The 22,559-nt window shown below is 40.3% G+C and overlaps 1 protein-coding gene across 1 annotated transcript in view; it reads left to right on the forward strand.

Annotated features, from left to right (window-relative positions):
• Nucleotides 1–22,559, forward strand: part of LOC124798989 (dynein axonemal heavy chain 10) — a 1,080,466-nt gene that overhangs the window by 997,513 nt on the left and 60,394 nt on the right. Inside the window, exons 55-56 of the mRNA XM_047262526.1 lie at nt 9,442–9,573; nt 20,252–20,463. Coding sequence (XP_047118482.1) covers nt 9,442–9,573; nt 20,252–20,463 — 344 coding nt within the window. The remainder of the gene's footprint in view (nt 1–9,441; nt 9,574–20,251; nt 20,464–22,559) is intronic.

Genomic DNA, 22,559 nt, shown 5'->3' on the forward strand with positions numbered 1-22,559 from the left:
TGCTTGCCATTCGGGGTTGCTAGCGCCCCTGCTCTCTTTCAGCGATTCTTGGAACAATTATTGCGCCCTGTCCCTGGGTGTATCAATTACATGGACGACATTGTTGTCACTGGCTCCACCACTGAAGAACATCTTCAAAATCTCCGCACACTTTTTAATGCCTTACAGACTGCCGGTCTTAAGTGTAATCTTCAGAAATCACAATTTTTTCAGGCCTCTATCACGTACTTGGGGTTTCAACTCTCTCGGGATGGTATTCGTCCGCTTCAACAAACTGTCGCTGTGATCGATGCCCTTCCTCGCCCTACATCTGTTAAGGAACTGCAGGTCTTCTTGGGGAAAATAGCATACTATCACAAGTTTTTACCGTCTGCGGCATCGGTGGCTCAGCCGTTGCATCGCCTGTTGCATAAAAACGTGCCTTTTCACTGGTCCGCGTCATGTGCCGCGGCTTTCCAGAAATTAAAGACTATGCTGAAACAGGCCCCGTGCCTGGCTACTTATTGACCTGGCCAACATCTTGTTCTTGCCACAGACGCCTCTCAATACGGGGTTGGTGCAGTCCTTGCGCACCGTTTTTCTGACGGTTTGGAACAGCCCATTGCTTATGCCTCCAAAACGCTCATGGATGCCCAACAAAAGTATTCTCAAATTGAGAAAGAAGCTTTGGCCATCATTTATGCTCTTCATAAGTTTGGTGTTTTTCTCTATGGCTCAAAATTTCATCTTGTTACGGATCACAAACCACTTGTTTCCTTGTTTCATCCATCAACGTCACTTCCCGACAAGGCTGCACACCGCCTCCAGCGTTGGGCTCTTTACTTGTCCCGTTTCAATTATGAGATTCATTTCCGACCAACGGCTCCACATGCGAATGCTGATGCTTTGTCTCGCCTTCCCATGGGTCCTGATCAGGCATTCGATAGGGATGAACTTTTGTGTTTCCACCTGGATGTTGCCGAGCAGCGGGTTGTGGATGGGTTCCCCATCACTGGGGACAGGCTGGCGGCTGCTACGGGTTCTGACCCTACCCTCTCCCAGGTTTTACGCTGTATTCAGAAGGGTTGGCCGGATCGCCCATCCACTAAGACTTCTGATCCGTTGCGGAACTACTACACTTTGCGCTACCGCCTCACGGCTAGGGATGGTGTTATCCTCCTCTCCACTGACAATGCTTCGCCGCGTGTTGTGGTCCCTGCGTCTTTGCGTGCTTCGGTCTTGCGCCTCCTTCACCAGGGGCACTGGGGTGTGTCTCGCACAAAATCTCTGGCGTGCCGTCATGTGTACTGGCCTGGCATCGACTCTGAAATAGCACACATGGTTGCTGCCTGCGGCCCTTGTGCGTCACAGGCCGCTGCCCCGAAGTCATCTTTGTCACCGTGGCCTTCGCCTGAGAAGCCCTGGGAGCGCATTCATGCTGATTTTGCGGGACCCTTTTTAGGTACTTATTGGCTCCTCGTAATTGACGCCTACTCTAACTTTCCTTTCATTGTCCGTTGCACGTCACCTATCACCGTGGCAACCACCAGTGCTCTTGCCCGCATTTTTTATTTGGAAGGTCTGCCCTCTACTCTTGTTACTGATAATGTTCCGCAGTTTGCCTCTTCTGACTTTGCGGATTTTTGTGCTCGTCACGCCGTTACGCATGTCACGGCCCCGCCGTTCCATCCACAATCCAACGGTGGGGCTGAACGACTGGTCCGCACATTTAAGGCTCCGATGCGGAAACTTCTGATTTCTTCTGCTGATGATGATGCACTTCTCCAGTTCCTGGCGTGTTACCGTTTCACCCCCATGGGCGATCACAGCCCGGCTGAGCTCTTACATGGCCGACAGCCCCGCACGCTACTTCATCTTCTGCGGCCTCCCACCTCACGGCCGCGGGTGCCTTCACTTGGCCGGTTCACCGCCGACGACCTCGTCTGGGTACGGGGATATGGCAGGCGGCCAAAATGGAGCCCGGGCCGCATCTTAAGACACCGTGGCAGACGTCTGTATGAAATCCAGACGGACACGGGTGTTGCAGTGCGTCATTCAGACCAGCTTCGGCCTCGGGTGCCAGCAACGCCTGTCCCGAATGCCGCCAAACCACCTTTGGCTCTACCTGATGCTCGGGATCTTGGCATCTCTCTATACTCACAATGCAGCCCTCTCACCGTCATCACGATGCCAGCACCAGAACGGACGCCACCAGGAAATGTGCCCATGCAGGAACCGGAGGACCATCCTCTGTCAGAGTGCATCTCCTCACCTCCTCCTCCAACGGACGCTGACACATCACCCATGTCTCCTGTCATATCAACTGGACTTGCCGCAACGGGCAGATTGGTGCATGGGGCCCCAGCAGATTCGACCCCTACGTCTCCTGTCATCTCGACCCGTTATCATCGGGGACACTTCAGTCCGTACGGGAAGCCTCCTCCTCGAGACTTTACGGTGAGTCAAACAATGCCTATGGACGTTAGCCATCTCCAGGACACCTCCATCAAGACCAGTGCAACAATTTCAAAGGGGGGAAAAGTATTGTGACTCACCGATCATTCAAAGTGCCGCCGCGCAATTACGCACGTCCTCTATGTGCGGCGCTGTCTGCCAGCCATGCAGCAGCTGCGCCACCTAAGCGGCCAGCCGAGCAGTGGCCGCTACACCGGTCACGATTCTGTTTAACAATGGTTCTCCTTCGTCCTCATAACGTGACAGAAAGTCTAATGCAGAGGCCATTCTTTGAGTTTTGTGGTGGTCGGTAAGAATTTTGGGCACCCATCGTGCACAGAACTTACAGTAACCCAATCTTGCTGTCACTATCTCGTACAAGAGAGTCTTAGAAATCTGTGGAAAACCAGTAGACAACTCCGACATTGAGAAACATCGATTTTCACGAACTTTTGCATCAACTGTCTGAACGAGTTCGTCAGTCACCAATGATGGTCTACCACTCCTCTCTTCATCATGAACGTTTTCTCGTCCACTTTTAAATAAACGTACCCATTCACGGACAACTCCTTCACTCATAACTCTTGGTCCGTACACGGCACAAAGCTCACGATGAATAGCTGCTGCAGAATATCCTTTGGCTGTAAAAAACCTTATGACAGCACGCACTTCACATATGGCGGGGTTTTCTATTGCAGCACACATTTTAAACTGCCACAAAAACTAAACTAGCGCAGGTACGACATTCACTCGACAACGGCTTGATGCCGACTGACCTGTTGAGTGCGTGAACGCACAGATGGCATCGCTACTCCCCCCACAACCCGCACTGTGACCAATCGGAGGTTACTTTCTGAACCGCCCTCGTATAAGAAGAGTAAAAGAACAGACTTGCAAAATTACAGACTAATATCCATAACTTTGGTTTGCTGCAGAATCCTTGAACATATTCTCAGTTCAGATATTTTATAAAGCATTACTTATGCAAAACTCAGCTTACCCTTTTCTCATATGATATATCGGGAATTATGGGTGAAGGGCAACAGACAGATTCCATATTTCTACATTTCTGGAAAACATTTGACATTGTGCCCCACTGCAGGCTGTTAACAAAAGTAAGTTCACAGATATGTGAGTGGCTCAAAGACTCCTGAAGTAATAGAACCCAGTATGTTGTCCTCAATGACAATGGTTCATCAGAGACAAAGATATCACCAAGATTGCCCCAGGGAAGTGTGATACAACCACTGTTGTTCTCTATGCACATAAATGATTTGGCAGATGGGGTGGGCAGCAAGCTGTGATTGTTTTCTGATGATGCTGTGGTGTATGGTAAGGTGTTGAAGTTGAGCAACTGTAGTAAGATACAAGGTGATTTAGACAAAATTTTTATTTGTGCGATTAATGGCAGCTAGTTATAAATGTAGAAAAATGTAAGTTAATGCAAATGAGTAGAAAAAACAAAGCCATAATGTTCAGATACAGTGTTAGGAGTGTCCTGCTTGCCACAGACATATTGCTTGGATATTATGTGTAACGCTACAAAGCCTGAACAAGCAGGTAAAGAATGTGGTAGGGAAGGTGAATGGTCAACTTCACTGTTATCCATACCAAAGGTGGACATACCAACTATTAGGTAGGTGGTCATAATGTTCTGGCTGATCAGTGTAAATGATCTGGTGGACAGGGTGGCCAGCAATCTGCAGTTGTTTCCTGATGGTACTCTGGTGTATGGTAAAGTGTCAAAGTTGAGTGATTGCAGGAGGATACAAGATGACTTGGACAAAATTTCTAGTTAGTGTGATGAATGGCAGCTAGTTCTAAATGTGGGAAAATGTAAGTTAATGTGATGAGTAGTGGAAAGAAATTTGTAATACGGGATTAGTAGTGTACTACTTGACACAGTCACATCATTTAAATATCTGGGTGTAATGTTGCAAAGAGATTTGAAATGGAATGAGTATGTGAGGACTGTGGTAGGGAAGGCAAATAGTTGACTTCCATTTATTGGGAGAATTTTAGGGAAGTGTGGTTCATCTGTAAAGCAGACCACATTTAGGATTCTAGTGTGACCTTTTCTTGAATATTGCTCACGTGTATGGGATCTGTACCAGGTCGGATTGAAGGAGGGCATCGAAGTAGTTCAGAGGCAGACTGCTAAATATGTTACCAGTAGGTTCAAACATCAGCTAAGTGTTATAGAGACGCTTTGGGAACTCAGATGGGTATCCCTAAAGGGAAGGTGATGTTCTTTTTGAGGATCACTATTGAAAAAATTTAGAGTACCAAGATTTGAAGCTGACTGCCAAATGATTCTACTGCTGCCAACATACATTACACCCAAGGACCACAAAGATAAGATATGAGATATTAGGGCTCATATGGAGGCATATAGACAGTTGTTTTTTCCTCACTCTACTTGTGAATGGAAAAGGAAAGGAAATGACAAGTAGTCATACAGAGTACCCTCCACCGTGCCCTGTGTGGCGGCTTGCAGACTATCTATGTAGATGTAGATAAAACAGGATTGCTTTTGAAGTCCATTGTTAGGACAAACGTCATAGTCAAAAGTCATCATTGTTTCTTTTTCCAGACTCTCATGCCACTGATATCCAGGGATTTTATCTTTTGGTGCAACACAGTGTTTTCATCACTAGTGACATTATTCTGAAGTGGTCATTCTGGTCTTCAGCCCCAAACTCTTAAGTGTTATCTTGCTGAGTCTAAACTAGAACAGTCATCATCCTCAGACTCAGACTTACAGGCCATGAACTTAGCATCTAGCTGGTAATCACTGCTGAGCTCAGCATCCAGCAAGTGTTCATTCCTGACTTGGATCCATGCAGTTTTAGTACTGAACAGAGCATTTTGTCAGTGTTTTCTCTAGGAACCTATTCTTCAGCCCATGCCCTCGGCACTTAGTGCCAGTCTGATCTTAGTGTGGTCCACAGTTATTTTGTAACTATTGTACTACTCTTGTTACTGTTCGTACCTGTTGTGTTACTCTTGTTACTGTTTCTTGGCATTTATTTCCATGTTGTTGAAGCAGACTTTTTTGTTCAATAAACTTGTTATATCCTGGCTATTGTTTTCCTGAGTCACAGAGTACAACACTTCAAAGGCATATGTAGGATTTGGGAAATGAACACAATGTTCATGATGCATAATGATTGTCAATGTTACTGATTCAAAGACACAATATTTATTTATAGACACCGTATGGACATATACAACTCAAACACTTGGCTTCTCAGAACAGACTGCCCAAGGCCCAGAGATACTGTTTTTGTAGTGATATTCTTGGGGACAGAAGTGCATAGAGCTTATGTCCCCACACATAGTTTGAAAAACTGATAAGGGAGTAAATGATTCTGAAGGTGCAAAAAATCACTTGGAATTAGGCTGCACAGTAGTACAGAAAATAAATTTTTAGATGTGCAAGTCACTGAAGTAGTGTCAAATTGAAAGACTTGCACCAGACAACCAAAGAACCCCAGATGTGTTTTATTGCCCTATAATACCATACAGTTGCTTCAATTATTTATAAAAGGAATGTAATTTATGAAATATGATCTCCAGTGGGAGACATAAATACAACAAAATAAGTTGAAAAATTAAATAAAAATATGTACAGCTGAAAAAAAGTGGAGAAATGATACACCTCCAAGAATTTTAATTTCTTGTTATCAGTATGACCAGCAGGAATGGTCATTGTAAACAAGCCTCTATTCTGAGAGCATATGTATAATCCATATGTGTGATATTTTGTAGCTGTGTAAATACTAACCAGAAAGCAGTAGATAAACACCAGCTATTAATTTGTTTACTTATTTATTATAGGGATAGGAATGATGATGGAAATAGGATCACATTTGAGGAAGTGGAGAAAATGGTCAATAGATTGCAATGCAATAAAGCAGCTGGGGTGGATGAATTTAAGTTGGAACTCATCAAATACAGAGGTATGTCAGGTCTTAAATGGCTACACAAGGATAATTGAAATGGCGTGGGAGTCAGCACAGGTTCCATCAGATGGAAAAAAGCAGTAATCACACCAATCTTTAAATGTGGAAACAGAAAAGATTGTAACAACTACAGAGGTTTCTCTTTAATCAGCGTTGTGGGTAAAATCTTCTCAGGTATTGTTGAAAGGAAAGTGCGAGTATTAGTTGAGGACAAATTGGATGAAAATCAGTGTGCGTTTAGGCCTCTTAGAGGTTGTCAGGACCAGACTTTTAGCTTACGGCAAATAATGGAGAAGTGTTACAAGTGGAACAGGGAATTGTATCTATGCTTTATAGATCTAGAAAAGGCATATGACCGGGTTCCTAGGAGAAAGTTATTGTCTGTACTACGAGATTATGGAATATGAGGCAAACTTTTGCAAGCAATTAAAGGTCTTTACATAGATAGTCAGGCAGCAGTTAGAGTTGACGGTAAATTGAGTTCATGGTTCAGAGTAGTTTCAGGGGTAAGACAAGGCTGCAACTGTCTCCACTGTAGTTCATATTATTTATGGATCATATGTTGAAAACAATAGACTGGCTGGGTGAGATTAAGATATGTGAACACAAAATAAGCAGTCTCGCATATGGGTATGACTTAGTTGTGATGGCAGATTTGATTGAAAGTTTGCAAAGTAATATTTCAGAGATAGATCAGAAATGTAAGAACTATGGTATGAAGATTAGCATCTCCAAAACGAAAGTAATGTCAGTGGGAAAGAGATATAAACGGATTGAGTGCCAAATAGGAGGAACAAAGTTAGAACAGGTGGGCAGTTTCAAGTACTTAGGATGGATATTCTCACAGGATGGCAACATAGTGAAAGAACTGGAAGTGAGGTGATGCAAAGCTAATGCAGTGAGCACTCAGCTATGATCTACTCTCTTCTGCAAGAAGGAAGTCAGTACCAAGACTAAGTTATCTGTGCAACGTTCAATCTTTCGACCAACTTTGTTGTATGGGAGCAAAAGCTGGGTGGATTCAGGGTACCTTATCAATAAGGTTGAGGTTACAGATATGAAAGTAGCTAGGATGATTGCAGGTACTAGTAGATGGGAACAATGGCAGGAGGGTGTCCACAATGAGGGAATCAAAGAAACTGGGAATGAACTCTATAGATGTAGCAGTCAGGGCGAACAGGCTTTGATGGTGGGGTCATGTTACACACGTGGGAGAAGCAAGGTTGCCCAGGAGACTCATGGGTTCAGCAGTAGAGGGTAGAAGGAGTTGGGGTACACCAAGGAGAAGGTACCTGGATTCGGTTAAGAATGATTTTGAAGTAATAGGCTTAACATCAGAAGAGGCACCAATGTTAGCACTGAATAGGGGATCATGGAGGAATTTTATTTTATAAGGGGGACTATGCTCCGGACTGAATGCTGAAAGGCATAATCAGTCTTAAATGATGATGATGATGATTATTATTATTATTATTATTATTATTGTACTGAGCAGTCAGGAGTCAATAAATTGGTAGTACAGTCTCAGAATTAGTGTCTGAAAGCAGCTTCTATCTGTTATGATTTTTCTACACAGTGATGTCTTCAAAACTTGATATAGTGATTGACTGTATGACTGAACCATGAAAAAAGAGAATAATTAAAAGAAAAGATGCATTGTCACTCTGATTATTTACACTTCATAGAACATAAGTTTTAACTTAATTGTGCAAAAACAAATGTTTGTTTCATTGAATATTCAACACATTTTCAATAACATGTCTGAAAAATTCAAACTAATGGCCTGAATGAGCTTTCAAAAGCTGTAGTTTCTGTGTCTCTTATGGATCTCTTTGAGCTGTAAAATATACGTGTAGATGCATTGATGACCCAGACCAATAACACCACTGCCTCCATGAGACTGAATGCTGCCTGTTGATATTGAAAGCATGTGATGTGGCAAGGAAAGTATGTAAGTGGAACAGCACTTAATGAAATTTAGCAATGATATTGGACCAAAATTTGGAAACAGTGGCATAAATGACACTGACAAAGGTAAAATTGTTATGGCCCAAAACCTGCAGAAGGCATCTTGGAAAATGATGCTGATCATCTGTTCGCATTCTATTGTCATGAGTACCTATGGAAAGTGGCTGACAGATGGTGAAGTCATGAGTATGCAAGAAGGTGCTGGATGACTATGCCTCATCACAGACTATGAAGATTAGAGTTTGACCACACTGTAAAGCAGGATAGGCAGCTAACCATGGCGTACCTGAAACACAGTAAAATGCTGATGCAGGCAGAAGTGATCCAGAGAATTACTGAAGGTGGGGCTCCACAGTTTGCATGAATAGAAACATGCTGCCTAACCAGATGAATTGCATTTGTTGTTTCAACAGGTCAATGGTCGAGAATGATATGCCATCATGGAAGTGAACAGCTACTCAGAACATGCACCATGTCATGGACACATGCCAGAGGATCATTCACCTGGGCTTTCATGGGACCTCTGGGAGCTGGGGACTACGTGAACTTTGTTACAGAGCACTTCCATCCCTTGATGTTTAAAGTCTTCCCCAATAGCAATTGCATCTTCCAGAAGGACAAAAGCCCATTTGAAAAGGCCAGGTCATGCTACAGTGGTTTAAATAGCATTATAATGAACTCACATTATGTCTTGGCTACCACATTTGCCTGATCTGAACCCAAGTGGCAATCAGGCACCAGCTCTGCATGCACAAACTAGTAGTCCATAATTTATGGGAACTGCATGATTTGTGCAATATACATCCAGAAACCTAAATAGGACCTGTAAAATCACTGCCATGCAGAATTGGTGCTGTATCATATTTGTAAGTTGTACAAACATTCTATTAAGCATGTTGTCATAATATATGTGTGTGTGTGTGTGTGTGTGTGTGTGTGTGTGTGTGTGTGTGTGTGTGTGTGTGTGTGTGTGTGTCTACAACTGTTACTGTACTTACACACAGATAAAAATTAGTTATAACATTTCAGTTTTGCCAATTATTCCATAATTTACAGTTTGTTTATGTTGCTGCAGAATATATTGACCAGCTGCCCTTGGTGAATAGCCCAGATGTGTTTGGTCTACATCCAAATGCAGAAATTGGTTATTACACTCAAGCTGCCAAACTAATGTGGTCTCATCTTATAGAACTACAACCTCAAGCTGGTAAGTACTCATTAAATGTGTTTCATATATGCATCTTTCTTTTTAGTTGTTACTCTGTAACTGTGTATATGCAAACTTTTTTATTATTATTATAGAAAATAGGCCAGTCATTTAATACTGTTACTAATTCACCTCTGGCTCTGAAATCACATTCCGTTTCAAAATCATTGTCATTCTCCAGCAAAACAAATACAATTCCCATTCCTTATTGCACATATTTTGGGTTGTTCATAATAATTTCTCAAACATATGTTAAAATGACACTGCTCTGATAGCAAATACACACTATGTCATAAAATATAATCAGATATGGTAATGATATTTCTGGTACAATATGTAAATAATTTAGGAGGAAATGAGGCCACTCACTGAATAGTAGAAGCATTGAGTCATTGATAGGCAATCAAGAAAAGAATAAAAACTGTGCTAGTTAGGTATCTGGCATCTCAGAGGGAAGCAATAGGTGTGTGGGAAAGCTGGCAGCTCAGAGGGAAGGTGAATTGGGCAGGTCTTGCATCTGGGTCTTCCACATGGAAATGATATCTGTGGCAAGGAGTTGAGAATGAGAGTGTTATAGGGATGGACAACATAATATATAGGCTGGGTGGGTGGCATAATACTGCTTAAGGAGGAGGATTTGGAAGGATCATGGGTAAGATAGCTTTCATTTCTGGGCATAAAGATAGATAGGAGAAGCCCTGGTGAAGGACATGGTTCAGTTACTCCAATGTGGCTAGATACTGGATGATGAATGGGTGACTTCTTTGTAGTTGGTTCCTGGTGGGTTCTTTAGGAGTGGTGGGAGAATTATGGGTGTATGAGGTTATGGAATGGTAAATCGGTTTGTGGACTATGTTTGGTGAGTAAGGCCTATCTGCAAAGGCCTGGATTTTATTCTTGCAGGCTGTTTCATTAAATGGTTGAAATTTACATTTATTTTTCATTCAATTGATATAACTGCAAGATTACTAAATCTTTCCTGGCTCTTAGCCAACCTCTGATTGGTCTATATTAGCTTTAAGTTTGAAGAAACTTCTTTCACAAGTAGCATTTGACACAGTGGCTGTTAGAAAAGGTCTTAGTGCCTCAAAAATGTTAATTAAACCTTCATGAATATTCCATTTAATTATCCAGCTTAATAATTCTAAAACTGTCCATACAAGAATGTTCTTTTCTGTATGAACTTCTTTAAATAAAGAAATGATGTACTTCAACAACCATAACTGAAGCATTCAATTCAGAATATTTTTCCAGTAAATGCTGAATGTTTCAGTTGATGAATTAATCTTTCTCTGCATTCAATACTATCTGAATTTGAAGGAAGTCACATGGCTCATGGAGTAAGAGTATATTATTTGTAACATATGTTTACTAAATTCTGATGTTAGCGTATCTACTGTCTCAATGCATTTCCTGAATTAAATTGAAGCAGAGTTAATACTTTTCTCACCAGACATTTCTTTCATCACCAGCTGGTCTTTGTGTTGACATATCAAATATATTGCATATCTTCATGGCTCCCTCTGCTGCTTTTGAGATTAGAGAATCATGCTTTTCCTCACAGAATAGAGTCACTGCTTTCAGCTTTTCAATACATTGTTCAAGTCCAAGTCCTTGTTGTTTTAGGTATATCTGGGCATCATTCACTTCAGTAAACAAAGGGCTCCAAAAATAAAGGTATGCAAAGAAGGGATATATCATAATGTAAACCAGCAAACTGCCTGCATCTCACTTGGTTTCTGGGGTTTCCTCTGACCCATTTCTAAAGATACCTAAAGCTTGTATTATGCTTTAAATTTGCTAGGTAATTGCATGTTCAAATTCATGCTCTGAATGCCATCTTGTGTCACAGGATCACTTCAGGTTAATTAGAACATGTTGCTTAAGAAATTCCCACCTATGTGTGGAGCTTGAGAAAAATGTGCATACATTTAGCATAGTGACAAAAAGTCACTGTTTTTGTTCAAATAGCAATTGTGTGTACTCCAGCAAGATTAAATGAGTGATTGTTGCATGTCATAAACACTGCTTTGGGATTCATATCCAAAATATACCTTTGAACACCACTAATGTGTCCAGTGATGATTGCAGCATTGTCATATCCTTGTCCATAGTAGTACTCCAGTTTTACACCACCTCCTTGCAACTTGCAAAAAAGGTATTCTGTAATTTCATTAGTTGATTTTCCATGTAGCAGAATAAAATCAATAAACATTTTCTCTGCTGTGACTTCTGAAACACCAATATATATTATAATGAATTACTTGAGACTTTTTGTCATTATAAGACGTAATGGGTGAACTGTCAAACATTATAGAGAATACTTAATTTTTCATGATCACCAAATGGTTTGATAAATTCATTTTGGTTTTTTGGAGAAATATAAAACACAACATAGCATTCTGCTGAACATTATGAAGATGATGAATCACAACTGGATTATATTTGGCAATTAACTTGAACATTTCAAAGAAATTTCCACAGTTATTACTGCCACAAAGATCTTCTGAGTGACCATACAAGGGTAAGGATAGTCTGCCTAAATACAATACACAACCACGAATTCTTGTTAATACAGGTTTCCATTTCTCAAATGACTTATGTTGTTCTAATTGAACACCATCATTGATTGTTTCCCTTTTCTGTAGTTGCATTTCAAGCTCTTTACAGTTTTCAAATGTGCCAATGTGATAATTTCTTTCATGATCTAATACCCTGATGTTAAGCTTTCTCCATGTTCTAAAACCTTGTTGCTGAACAAGAGAACCAGTTTGGCAAGCTCTTCCTGTTCTGCTTTTCATCCTTTCCTGAACTGGGTACCAAGTTCCTTTTTTAAATACATTATGGATGAGATAAACTCGGAAAAAGTTAAATAAATGTAAAATATGAATATAAACAATTAATAAATAAATGCAACTAATAGATAACTGTTGTTGTTGTTGTGGTCTTCAGTCCTGAGACCGGTTTGATGCAGCTCTCCATGCTACTCTATCCTGTGCAAGCTTCTTCATCTCCCAGTACCTACTGCAGCCTACATCCTTCTGAATCTGATTAGTGTATTCATCTCTTGGTCTCCCTCTACAAATTTTACTCTCCGCGCTGCCCTCCAATACCAAATTGGTGATCCCTCGATGTCTCAGAACATGTCCTACCAACCGATCCCTTCTTCTAGTCAAGTTGTGCCACAAGCTCCTCTTCTCCCCAATTCTATTCAATACCTCCTCATTAGTTATGTGATCTACCATCTAATCTTCAGCATTCTTCTGTAGCACCACATTTCGAAAGCTTGTATTCTCTTCTTGTCTAAACTATTTATCGTCCACTTTACACTTCCATACATGGCTACACTCCATACAAATACTTTCAGAAACGACTTCCTGACATTTAAATCTATACTCAATGTTAACAAATTTTTCTTCTTCAGAAACGCTTTCCTTGCCGTTGCCAGTCTACATTTTATATCCTCTCTACTTTGACCATCATCAGTTATTTTGCTCCCCAAATAGCAAAACTCCTTTACTACTTTAAGTGTCTCATTTCCTAATCTAATTGCCTCGGCATCGCCCGACTTAATTCGACTAGATTCCATTATCTTCATTTTGCTTTTGTTGATGTTCATCTTATACCCTCCTTTCAAGACAATGTCCATTCCGTTCAACTGCTCTTCCAAGTCCTTTGCTGTCTCTGACAGAATTACAATGTCATCAGCGAACCTCAAAGTTTTTATTTCTTCTCCATGGATTTTAATACCTACTCCGAATTTTTCTTTTGTTTCCTTCACTGCTTGCTCAATATACAGATTGAATAACATCATGGATAGGCTACAACCTTGTCACACTCACTTCCCAACCGCAGCTTCCCTTTCATGCCCCTCGACTCTTATAACTGCCATCTGCTTTCTGTACAAATTGTAAATTGCCTTTCACTCCCTGTATTTTACCCCTGCCACCTTCAGAATTTGAAAGATAGTATTCCAATTAACATTGTCAAAAGCTTTCTCTAAGTCTACAAATGCTAGAAACGTAGGTTTGCCTTTCCTTAATCTTTCTTCTAAGATATCTCGTAGGGTCAGTATTGCCTCACGTGTTCCGACATTTCTATGGAATCCAAACTGATCTTCCCCGAGGTCGGCTTCTACCAGTTTTTCCATTCATCTGTAAAGAATTCGCGTTAGTATTTTGCAGCTGAGACTTATTAAACTGATAATTCGGTAACTTTCACATCTGTCAACACCTGCTTTCTTTGGGATTGGAATTATTATATTCTTCTTGAAGTCTGAGGGTATTTCGCCTGTCTCATACATCTTGCTCACAAGATGGTAGAGTTTTGTCAGGACTGGCTCTCCCAAGGCTGTCAGTAGTTGTAATGGAATGTTGTCTACTCCGGGGGCCTTGTTTTGACTCAGGTCTTTCAGTGCTCTGTCAAACTCTTCACACAGTATCATATCCCCCATTTCATCTTCATCTATATCCTCTTCCATTTCCATAATATTGTCCTTAAGTACATCGCCCTTGTATAGACCCTCTATACACTCCTTCCACTTTCCTGCTTTCCCTTCTATGTTAGAACTGGGTTTCCATCAAAGCTCTTGATATTCATGCAAGTGGTTCTCCTTTCTCCAAAGGTCTCTTTAATTTTCCTGTAGGCAGTATCTATTTTACCCCTAGTGAGATAAGCCTCTACATCCTTACATTTGTCCTCCAGCCATCCCAGCTTAGCCATTTTGCACTTCCTGTTGATATCATTTTTGAGACGTTTGTATTCCTTTTTGCCCGCTTCATTTATCACATTTTTATATTTTCTTCTTTCATCAATTAAATTCAATATTTCCTCTGTTACCCAAGGGTTTCTCCTAGCCCTCGTCTTTTGACCTACTTGATCCTCTGATGCATTCACTATTTCATCCCTCAAAGCTACCCATTCTCCTTCTACTGTATTTCTTTCCCCAATTCCTGTCAATTGTTCCCTTATGCTCTCCCTGAAACTCTGTGCAACCTCTGGTTCTTTCAGTTTATCCAGGTCCCATCTCCTTAAATTCCCACCTTTTTGCAGTTTCTTTGTTTTAATCTACAGTTCATAACCAAAAGATTGTGGTCAGAGTCCACATCTGCCCCTGGAAATGTCTTACATTTTAAAACCTGGTTTCTAAATCTTTGTCTTACCATTATATAATCTATCTGATACCTTTTAGTATCTCCAGAGTTCTTCCACGTATAAAACCTTCTTTCATGATTCTTAAACCAAGTGTTAGCTATGATTAAGTTATACTCTGCACAAAATTCTACTAGGCGGCTTCCTCTTTCATTTCTTAGCCCCAATCCATATTCACCTACTATGTTTCCTTCCCATGAACCATGGACCTTGCCGTTGGTGGGGAGGCTTGCGTGCCTCAGCGATACAGATGGCCATACCGTAGGTGCAACCACAACGGAGGGGTATCTGCTGAGAGGCCAGACAAACATGTGGTTCCTGAAGAGGAGCAGCAGCCTTTTCAGTAGTTGCAGGGGCAACAGTCTGGATGACTGACTGATCTGGCCTTGTAACATTAACCAAAACAGCCTTGCTGTGCTGGTACTGCGAACGGCTGAAAGCAAGGGGAAACTACAGCCGTAATTTTTCCCGAGGACATGCAGCTTTACTGTATGATTAAATGATGATGGCGTCTCCTTGGGTAAAATATTCCGGAGGTAAAATAGTCCCCCATTCGGATCTCCGGGCGGGGACTACTCAAGAGGACGTTGTTATCAGGAGAAAGAAAACTGGCGTTCTATGGATCGGAGCGTGGAATGTCAGATCCCTTAATCGGGCAGGTAGGTTAGAAAATTTAAAAAAGGAAATGGATAGGTTAAAGTTAGATATAGTGGGAATTGGTGAAGTTCGGTGGCAGGAGGAACAAGACTTTTGGTCAGGTGATTACAGGGTTATAAATACAAAATCAAATAGGGGTAATTCAGGAGTAGGTTTAATAATGAATAAAAAAATAGGAGTGCGGGTTAGCTACTACAAACAGCATAGTGAACGCATTATTGTGGCCAAGATAGACACAAAGCCCATGCCTACTACAGTAGTACAAGTTTATATGCCAACAATCTCTGCAGATGATGAAGAAATAGATGCAATGTATGACGAGATAAAAGAAATTATTCAGGTAGTGAAGGGAGATGAAAATTTAATAGTCATGGGTGACTGGAATTCGTCAGTAGGAAAAGGGAGAGAAGGAAACATATTAGGTGAATATGGATTGGGGGGAAGAAATGAAAGAGGAAGCCGCCTAGTAGAATTTTGCACAGAGCATAACTTAATCATAGCTAACACTTGGTTCAAAGATCATAAAAGAAGGTTGTATACCTGGAAGAATCCTGGAGATACTAAAAGGTATCAGATAGATTATATAATGGTAAGACAGAGATTTAGGAACCAGGTTTGAAATTGTAAGACATTTCCAAGGGCAGGTGTGGATTCTGACCACAATCTATTGGTTGTGAACTGCAGATTGAAACTGAAGAAACTACAAAAAGGTGGGAATTTAAGGAGATGGGACCTGGATAAACTGAAAGAACCAGAGGTTGCACAGAGTTTCAGGGAGAGTGTAAGGGAACAATTGACAGGAATGGGGGAAGGAAATACAGTAGAAGAAGAATAGGTAGCTCTGAGGGATGAAGTAGTGAAGGCAGCAGACGATCAAGTAGGTAAAAAGACGAGGGCTAATAGAAATCCTTGGGTAACAGAAGAAATATTGAATTTAATTGATGAAAGGAGAAAATATAAAAATGCAGTACATGAAGCAGGCAAAAAGGAATACAAACGTCTCAAAAATGACATCAACAGGAAGTGCAAAATGGCTAAGCAGGGATGGCTAGAGGACAAATGTAAGGATGTAGAGGCTTGTCTCACTAGGGGTAAAATAGATACTGCCTACAGGAAAATTAAAGAGACCTTTGGAGAGGAGCGAACCACTTGTATGAATATCAAGAGCTCAGATGGCAACCCAGTTCTAAGCAAAGAAGGGAAGGCAGAAAGGTGGAAGGAGTATATAGAGGGTTTATACAATGGCGATGTACTTGAGGACAATATTATGGAAAGGGAAGAGAATGTAGATGAAGACGAAATGGGAGATAAGATTCTGCGTGAAGAGTTTGACAGAGCACTGAAAGACCTGAGTCGAAACAAGGCCCCCGGAGTAGACAACATTCCATTAGAACTACTGATGGCCTTGGGAGAGCCAGTCATGACAAAACTCTACCATCTTGTGAGCAAGATGTATGAGACAGGCGAAATACCCTCAGACTTCAAGAAGAATATAATAATTCCAATCCCAAAGTAAGCAGGTGTTGACAGATGTGAAAATTACCAAACTATCAGTTTAATAAGTCACAGCTGCAAAATACTAACGCGAATTCTTTACAGACGAATGGAAAAACTGGTAGAAGCGGACCTCGGGGAAGATCAGTTTGGATTCCGTAAAAATGTTGGAACATGTGAGGCAATACTAACCTTACGACTTATCTTAGAAGAAAGATTAAGAAAAGGCAAACCTACGTTTCTAGCATTTGTAGACTTAGAGAAAGCTTTTGACAATGTTAACTGGAACACTCTCTTTCAAATTCTGAAGGTGGCAGGGGTAAAATACAGGGAGCGAAAGGCTATTTACTATTTGTACAGAAAGCAGATGGCAGTTATAAGAGTTGAGGGGCATAAAGGGAAGCAGTGGTTGGGAAAGGAGTGAGACAGTGTTGTATCCTCTCCCCGATGTTATTCAATCCGTATATTGAGCAAGCAGTAAAGAAAACAAAAGAAAAATTTGGAGTAGGTATTAAAATTCATGGAGAAGAAGTAAAAACTTTGAGGTTCAGCGATGACATTGTAATTCTGTCAGAGACAGCAAAGGACTTGGAAGAGCAGTTGAACGGAATGGACAGTGTCTTGAAAGGAGGATATAAGATGAACATCAACAAATGCAAAACGAGGATAATGGAATGTAGTCAAATTAAATTGGGTGATCCTGAGGGAATTAGATTAGGAAATGAGACACTGAAAGTAGTAAAGGAGTTTTGCTATTTAGGGAGTAAAATAACTGATGATGGTCGAAGTAGAGAGGATATAAAATGTAGACTGGCAATGGCAAGGAAATCGTTTCTGAAGAAGAGAAATTTGTTAACATCGAGTATAGATTTAAGTTTCAGGAAGTCGTTTCTGAAAGTATTTGTGTGGAGTGTAGCCATGTATGGAAGTGAAACATGGACGATAACTAGTTTAGACAAGAAGAGAATAGAAGCTTTCGAAATGTGGTGCTACAGAAGAATGCTGAAGATAAGGTGGGTAGATCACATAACTAATGAGGAGTTATTGAATAGGATTGGGAAGAAGAGAAGTTTGTGGCACAACTTGACTAGAAGAAGGGATCGGTTGGTAGGACATGTTTTGAGGCATCAAGGGATCACAAATTTAGCATTGGAGGGCAGCGTGGAGGGTAAAAATCATAGAGGGAGACCAAGTGATGAATACACTAAGCAGATTCAGAAGGATGTAGGTTGCAGTAAGTACTGGGAGATGAAGAAGCTTGCACAGGATAGAGTAGCATGGAGAGCTGTATCAAACCAGTCTCAGGACTGAAGACCACAACAACAATGACAACATGTTTCCTTCTCTCCCTTTTCCTACTCTTGAATTCCCGTCACCCATGACTATTAAATTTTTGTCTCCCTTCACTACCTGAATAATTTTTTTTATCTCATCGTACATTTCGTCAATTTCTTCGTCATCTGTAGAGCTAGTTGGCATATAAACTTGTACTACTGTAGTAGGCGTGGGCTTCGTGTCTATCTTGTCCACAATAATGCATTCACTATGCTGTTTATAGTAGCTTACCCATACTCCTATTTTTTTTATTCATTATTAAACCTACTCCTGCATTACCCCTATTTGATTTTGTATTTATAACCCTGTATTCACCTGACCAAAAGTCTTGTTACTCCTGCCAGCAAACTTCACTAATTCCCACTATATCTAACTTTAACCTATCCATTTCCCTTTTTAAATTTTCTAACCTACCTGCCTGATTACGGGATCTGACATTCCACGCTCCAATCCATAGAATGCCAGTTTTCTTTCTCCTGATAACAACGTCCACTTGAGTTGTCCCCGCCCGGAGATCCAAATGGGTGACTATTTTACCTCCAGAATATTTTACCCAAGAGGACACCATTATCATTTAACTATACAGTAAAGCTGCATGCCCTCGGGAAAAATTACGGCTGTAGTTTCCCCTTGCTTTCAGCCGTTCGCAGTACCAGAACAGCAAGGCCATTTTGGTTAGTGTTACAAGGCCAGATCAGTCAATCATCCAGACTGTTGCCACTGCAACTACTGAAAAGGCTGCTGCCCCTCTTCAGGAACCACACATTTGTCTGGCCTCTCAACAGATACCCCTCCGTTGTGGTTGCATCTACGGTATGGCTATCTGTATCACTGAGGCACGCAAGCCTCCCCACCAACGGCAAGTTCCATGGTTCGTGGGGGGAATAGATAACTATTGTACAAATATTTACCTTTGGCAGTGCTCCTATGCTGATTGAAATATTTTTACACTAGTTATCTATTAGGGCTGAAAGAAAGTAGGCCACTTCAACCAATCGGAGGTTTCATAACTCACCTGGTTGTGGGCAGGAACCACACCCACTCCCATGACTGAATTTGCAGAACAATTGTTGGAAAAACATTAGCATAGGACATCAATTGTGATGTGGCCTGTGTGAAACCCTGAAGTATCATATTTTGTTCTATGTTAAGAATTGTATCTTAATTTTTTTGCAACCCAAAAAAATTTTGCAGCTGAGGCATCTGCATCATTGCCCCTGTCCCCCTCCGATGGTATTACCCTGCACTGTTTATGAGTAAACATTTACCTGATAGTAATATGTAGCCAAAACGTGCTTTCCGGTGTAAATCAGTGTTTCATTTTAGCTCTGAGAATAATTATATCCCTGTAACTACAAAAATTTAATCTGAGTCACAGGATCATGTAAAAGTCGCTGGGAAGCATGCTATCCACCAAAAGATATTGCCATAAGTTTTCTGAGTGGCATACTAATTTTTGGTAAACATTTAGAAACACAAAAGAAATATATTGTTTCTGCATAAAATTTTGTATTAAAAGTTGCTTTTAACAAAAAATATTAAAAACTAGCTTTTCTGCCACAATAGTGCATAGGCAACCTGTATAACACATTCTACATATTCGAGTAGGCAATAATCAGAAGCTGGCAAACAACTTTGACAGTAAGTTCATAAGAAGGTCCTACATATGATAGCACAATATTCTGGACAAATGTTCATGCTACAGAAACTTTTTGATTTATTTTAAACTAAGAAATATACTTCCAGTGACCTATAAAATAGCTAAATCAGATATGGTTGGGTTTATGTTGAAGGTATTAACTGTTGTACTTTTTGTGCATAAAATGGACTGGGAGAAGTGAAATCCATACACTACATGACATACACGACAAGTGTGATATGAATGTGGTCATCAGCTTAGAGCATTGTGGCTAGTGAGATAATTGTTTGTTTAATTTCTTCCAATATCACAGATATATTCAGTAGCTGCATAATTTAATAATACCTCTGCAAATGTATGTAACTACAAATACAAATATTATTCTTAATGCTTTATGAACAGGACCTGCTGGAGGTGGGGTCAGCAGAGAGGAATTTATTGATGGAATAGCTCAAGATATTCTGAAGAAGATCCCAACACTGTTCAAGATTCAACAGATTCGCCAGAAATTCTATTCTAAGATGACACCTATCATTATTGTACTCATACAGGAGCTGGAGAGATTTAACAATTTGCTGGAGAGCATGAAGAGGACACTGTCATTGTTACGAAAGGTTCCTCATTTTAGATATTAGTTACAGTTGTCATTAAGATTAAAGGTTTTCATTCATAGTTATTATATCAATTATATCACATTGTATTCTGCCTTCTGTTTGTGGTGTGGCTTCTTTGTTTTGAATAGGCACATAATGTTATTTTTGTTTGTTTACTTATCCTACAGATGCAATTTTTGGCGACACTATCAGTAATTTTGTTAACCATAGCTGCACTGTGTCTCATTGCTGGGTAATTTTTGTCATATTATTTATGTAGCTGTTTCACTACTGACACATATGTAATATTGCTTGGAAATAGCAGAACTCAAAACGTTCTCTTCTGTTCTCATAATTACTATTAGCCAGAGGTGTGCCTTCTAAATTACATTTTGTATTAAATATGTCCTATGTAATCATAGGATTTTGCTGGGGAAAAGAACAGAATTCCAATAGAACAAATTTAAGTATGACGTACATACAGTTTGAGACAGACCACTATATCACTTCGTACTGATGTCGATGATGGACATGAGTTCTGAATGGAGCAAAAGTTTATTAATATTACAATGTTCACTCTATTGGCTCTACTGAGATAATAGTCTGTTCATTGCTACACAACCAGTTTGCTCATATTTTTGTGTTACACAATTTGACATGAGGACACACGTAAAGAACTCTGTAAATGCTTGTTAAATGTCTTATGAGTTACTTCAGTAGAGTCCATAAGTGGATGGCTAATAAACGGGTAGACATGTAAAAATAATAATTATGGTTCATTGTGGTGCACATTTTGAACATTTATTAATGAGGTGCTTAAGACATTTTGCTGGCTGATACAGGACTGGACCAAATTTATTAAATATTGCTGTTAGAGGAATTCCTCCTTTGTATAGAGGAGGAAGCCTTGTAGCATCATGATGTAACGCTTCTTGCAGTCTAGGCTTTTACATCACTGGGCAAAGATAACATGCTAAGGAGATTTATGAACTCCTTGAATTCGTGGACGTGTATATATCCACTTTTCTGTCTGGACCCAAAAACATTCAACATATTGAACATTTTTTCAGATTTAGTCCAAGCCAAGGGTGACATTAAGATTGCAATGTTGCCCTTGTCAATAAGCATTATTGCTTTTTTTCCTTCTCTCAGTCCCCTAAGTCCTGTAAAATCTTTTTTGAAGATGGTGAACCTCAAGATTGGTGTTATGGTGTGCATTTTATGGGTTTAATGGTAGAATTCTTTTGTGGTGTCCACACGTAACAAAGGACAATACTCTCTGAAAATCATTTTAATCTGTTTTAGGTACAACTTTGAAGTGAACTTGGAATTTATCCCCCTGCCCAGGATGTACTTACTAAATGATTAACAAATGGTCCGACATTGTGCGTTATCCCAAAATGTAACAGATTATGCACACCTTACATAAAAATTTTGTCTGAGAAATTTTGAAACACTATATTAACTGAAAATAATATGTAGGTTCTGTATTCCCCAGAATAATCTTCATTGTTTATGTTACAATGAAGTCTTCAAAAGAGTTCATTGTGCTAAATGAAAAAATGATTTTCTAGTTACCAGTGTTGCTAGAAATAACTTTACTCCCATTTCAGGGTAATTTATTTTATTTATCTTTATTGATATTTCCATGCATGAAGCAGTTCATTGGTGACCATCTCACGTCACTTACATCTGTCCTCCCATTCTCTCTATCTGCCACTTGCAACAAAACTACTTGCTACAAGGTCTCATTAAACACACCTACTTTACAAACATCCGACTGGACATGATGGTACTAAAATAAAGAAAAGTAAATCATATTTTTAGGAACTTTATTTTTGAATCAGGTTTTATTATACTTTTATCCCCCCATGAACCAAGGACATTGCTGAGGTGTGGCTGTGTGCCTCAACAATACAGATAACCATACTGTAGGTGCAACCACTACATAGCGATTTCCATGGAGAGGCCAGAAAAATTTGTGGTTTTTGAAGAGGGCAACACCCTGTTCAGTAGTTGCAAGGGCAGCAATCTGGATGACTGACTTATGTGGTCATATAGTGAACATCCCCTTACTATGTTGGAAGTGCAAGCAGCTGAAATCATGAAAGAAGGTA

This window comes from Schistocerca piceifrons, chromosome 5, assembly GCF_021461385.2.
Source record: "Schistocerca piceifrons isolate TAMUIC-IGC-003096 chromosome 5, iqSchPice1.1, whole genome shotgun sequence".
NCBI lineage: Eukaryota > Metazoa > Arthropoda > Insecta > Orthoptera > Acrididae > Schistocerca > Schistocerca piceifrons.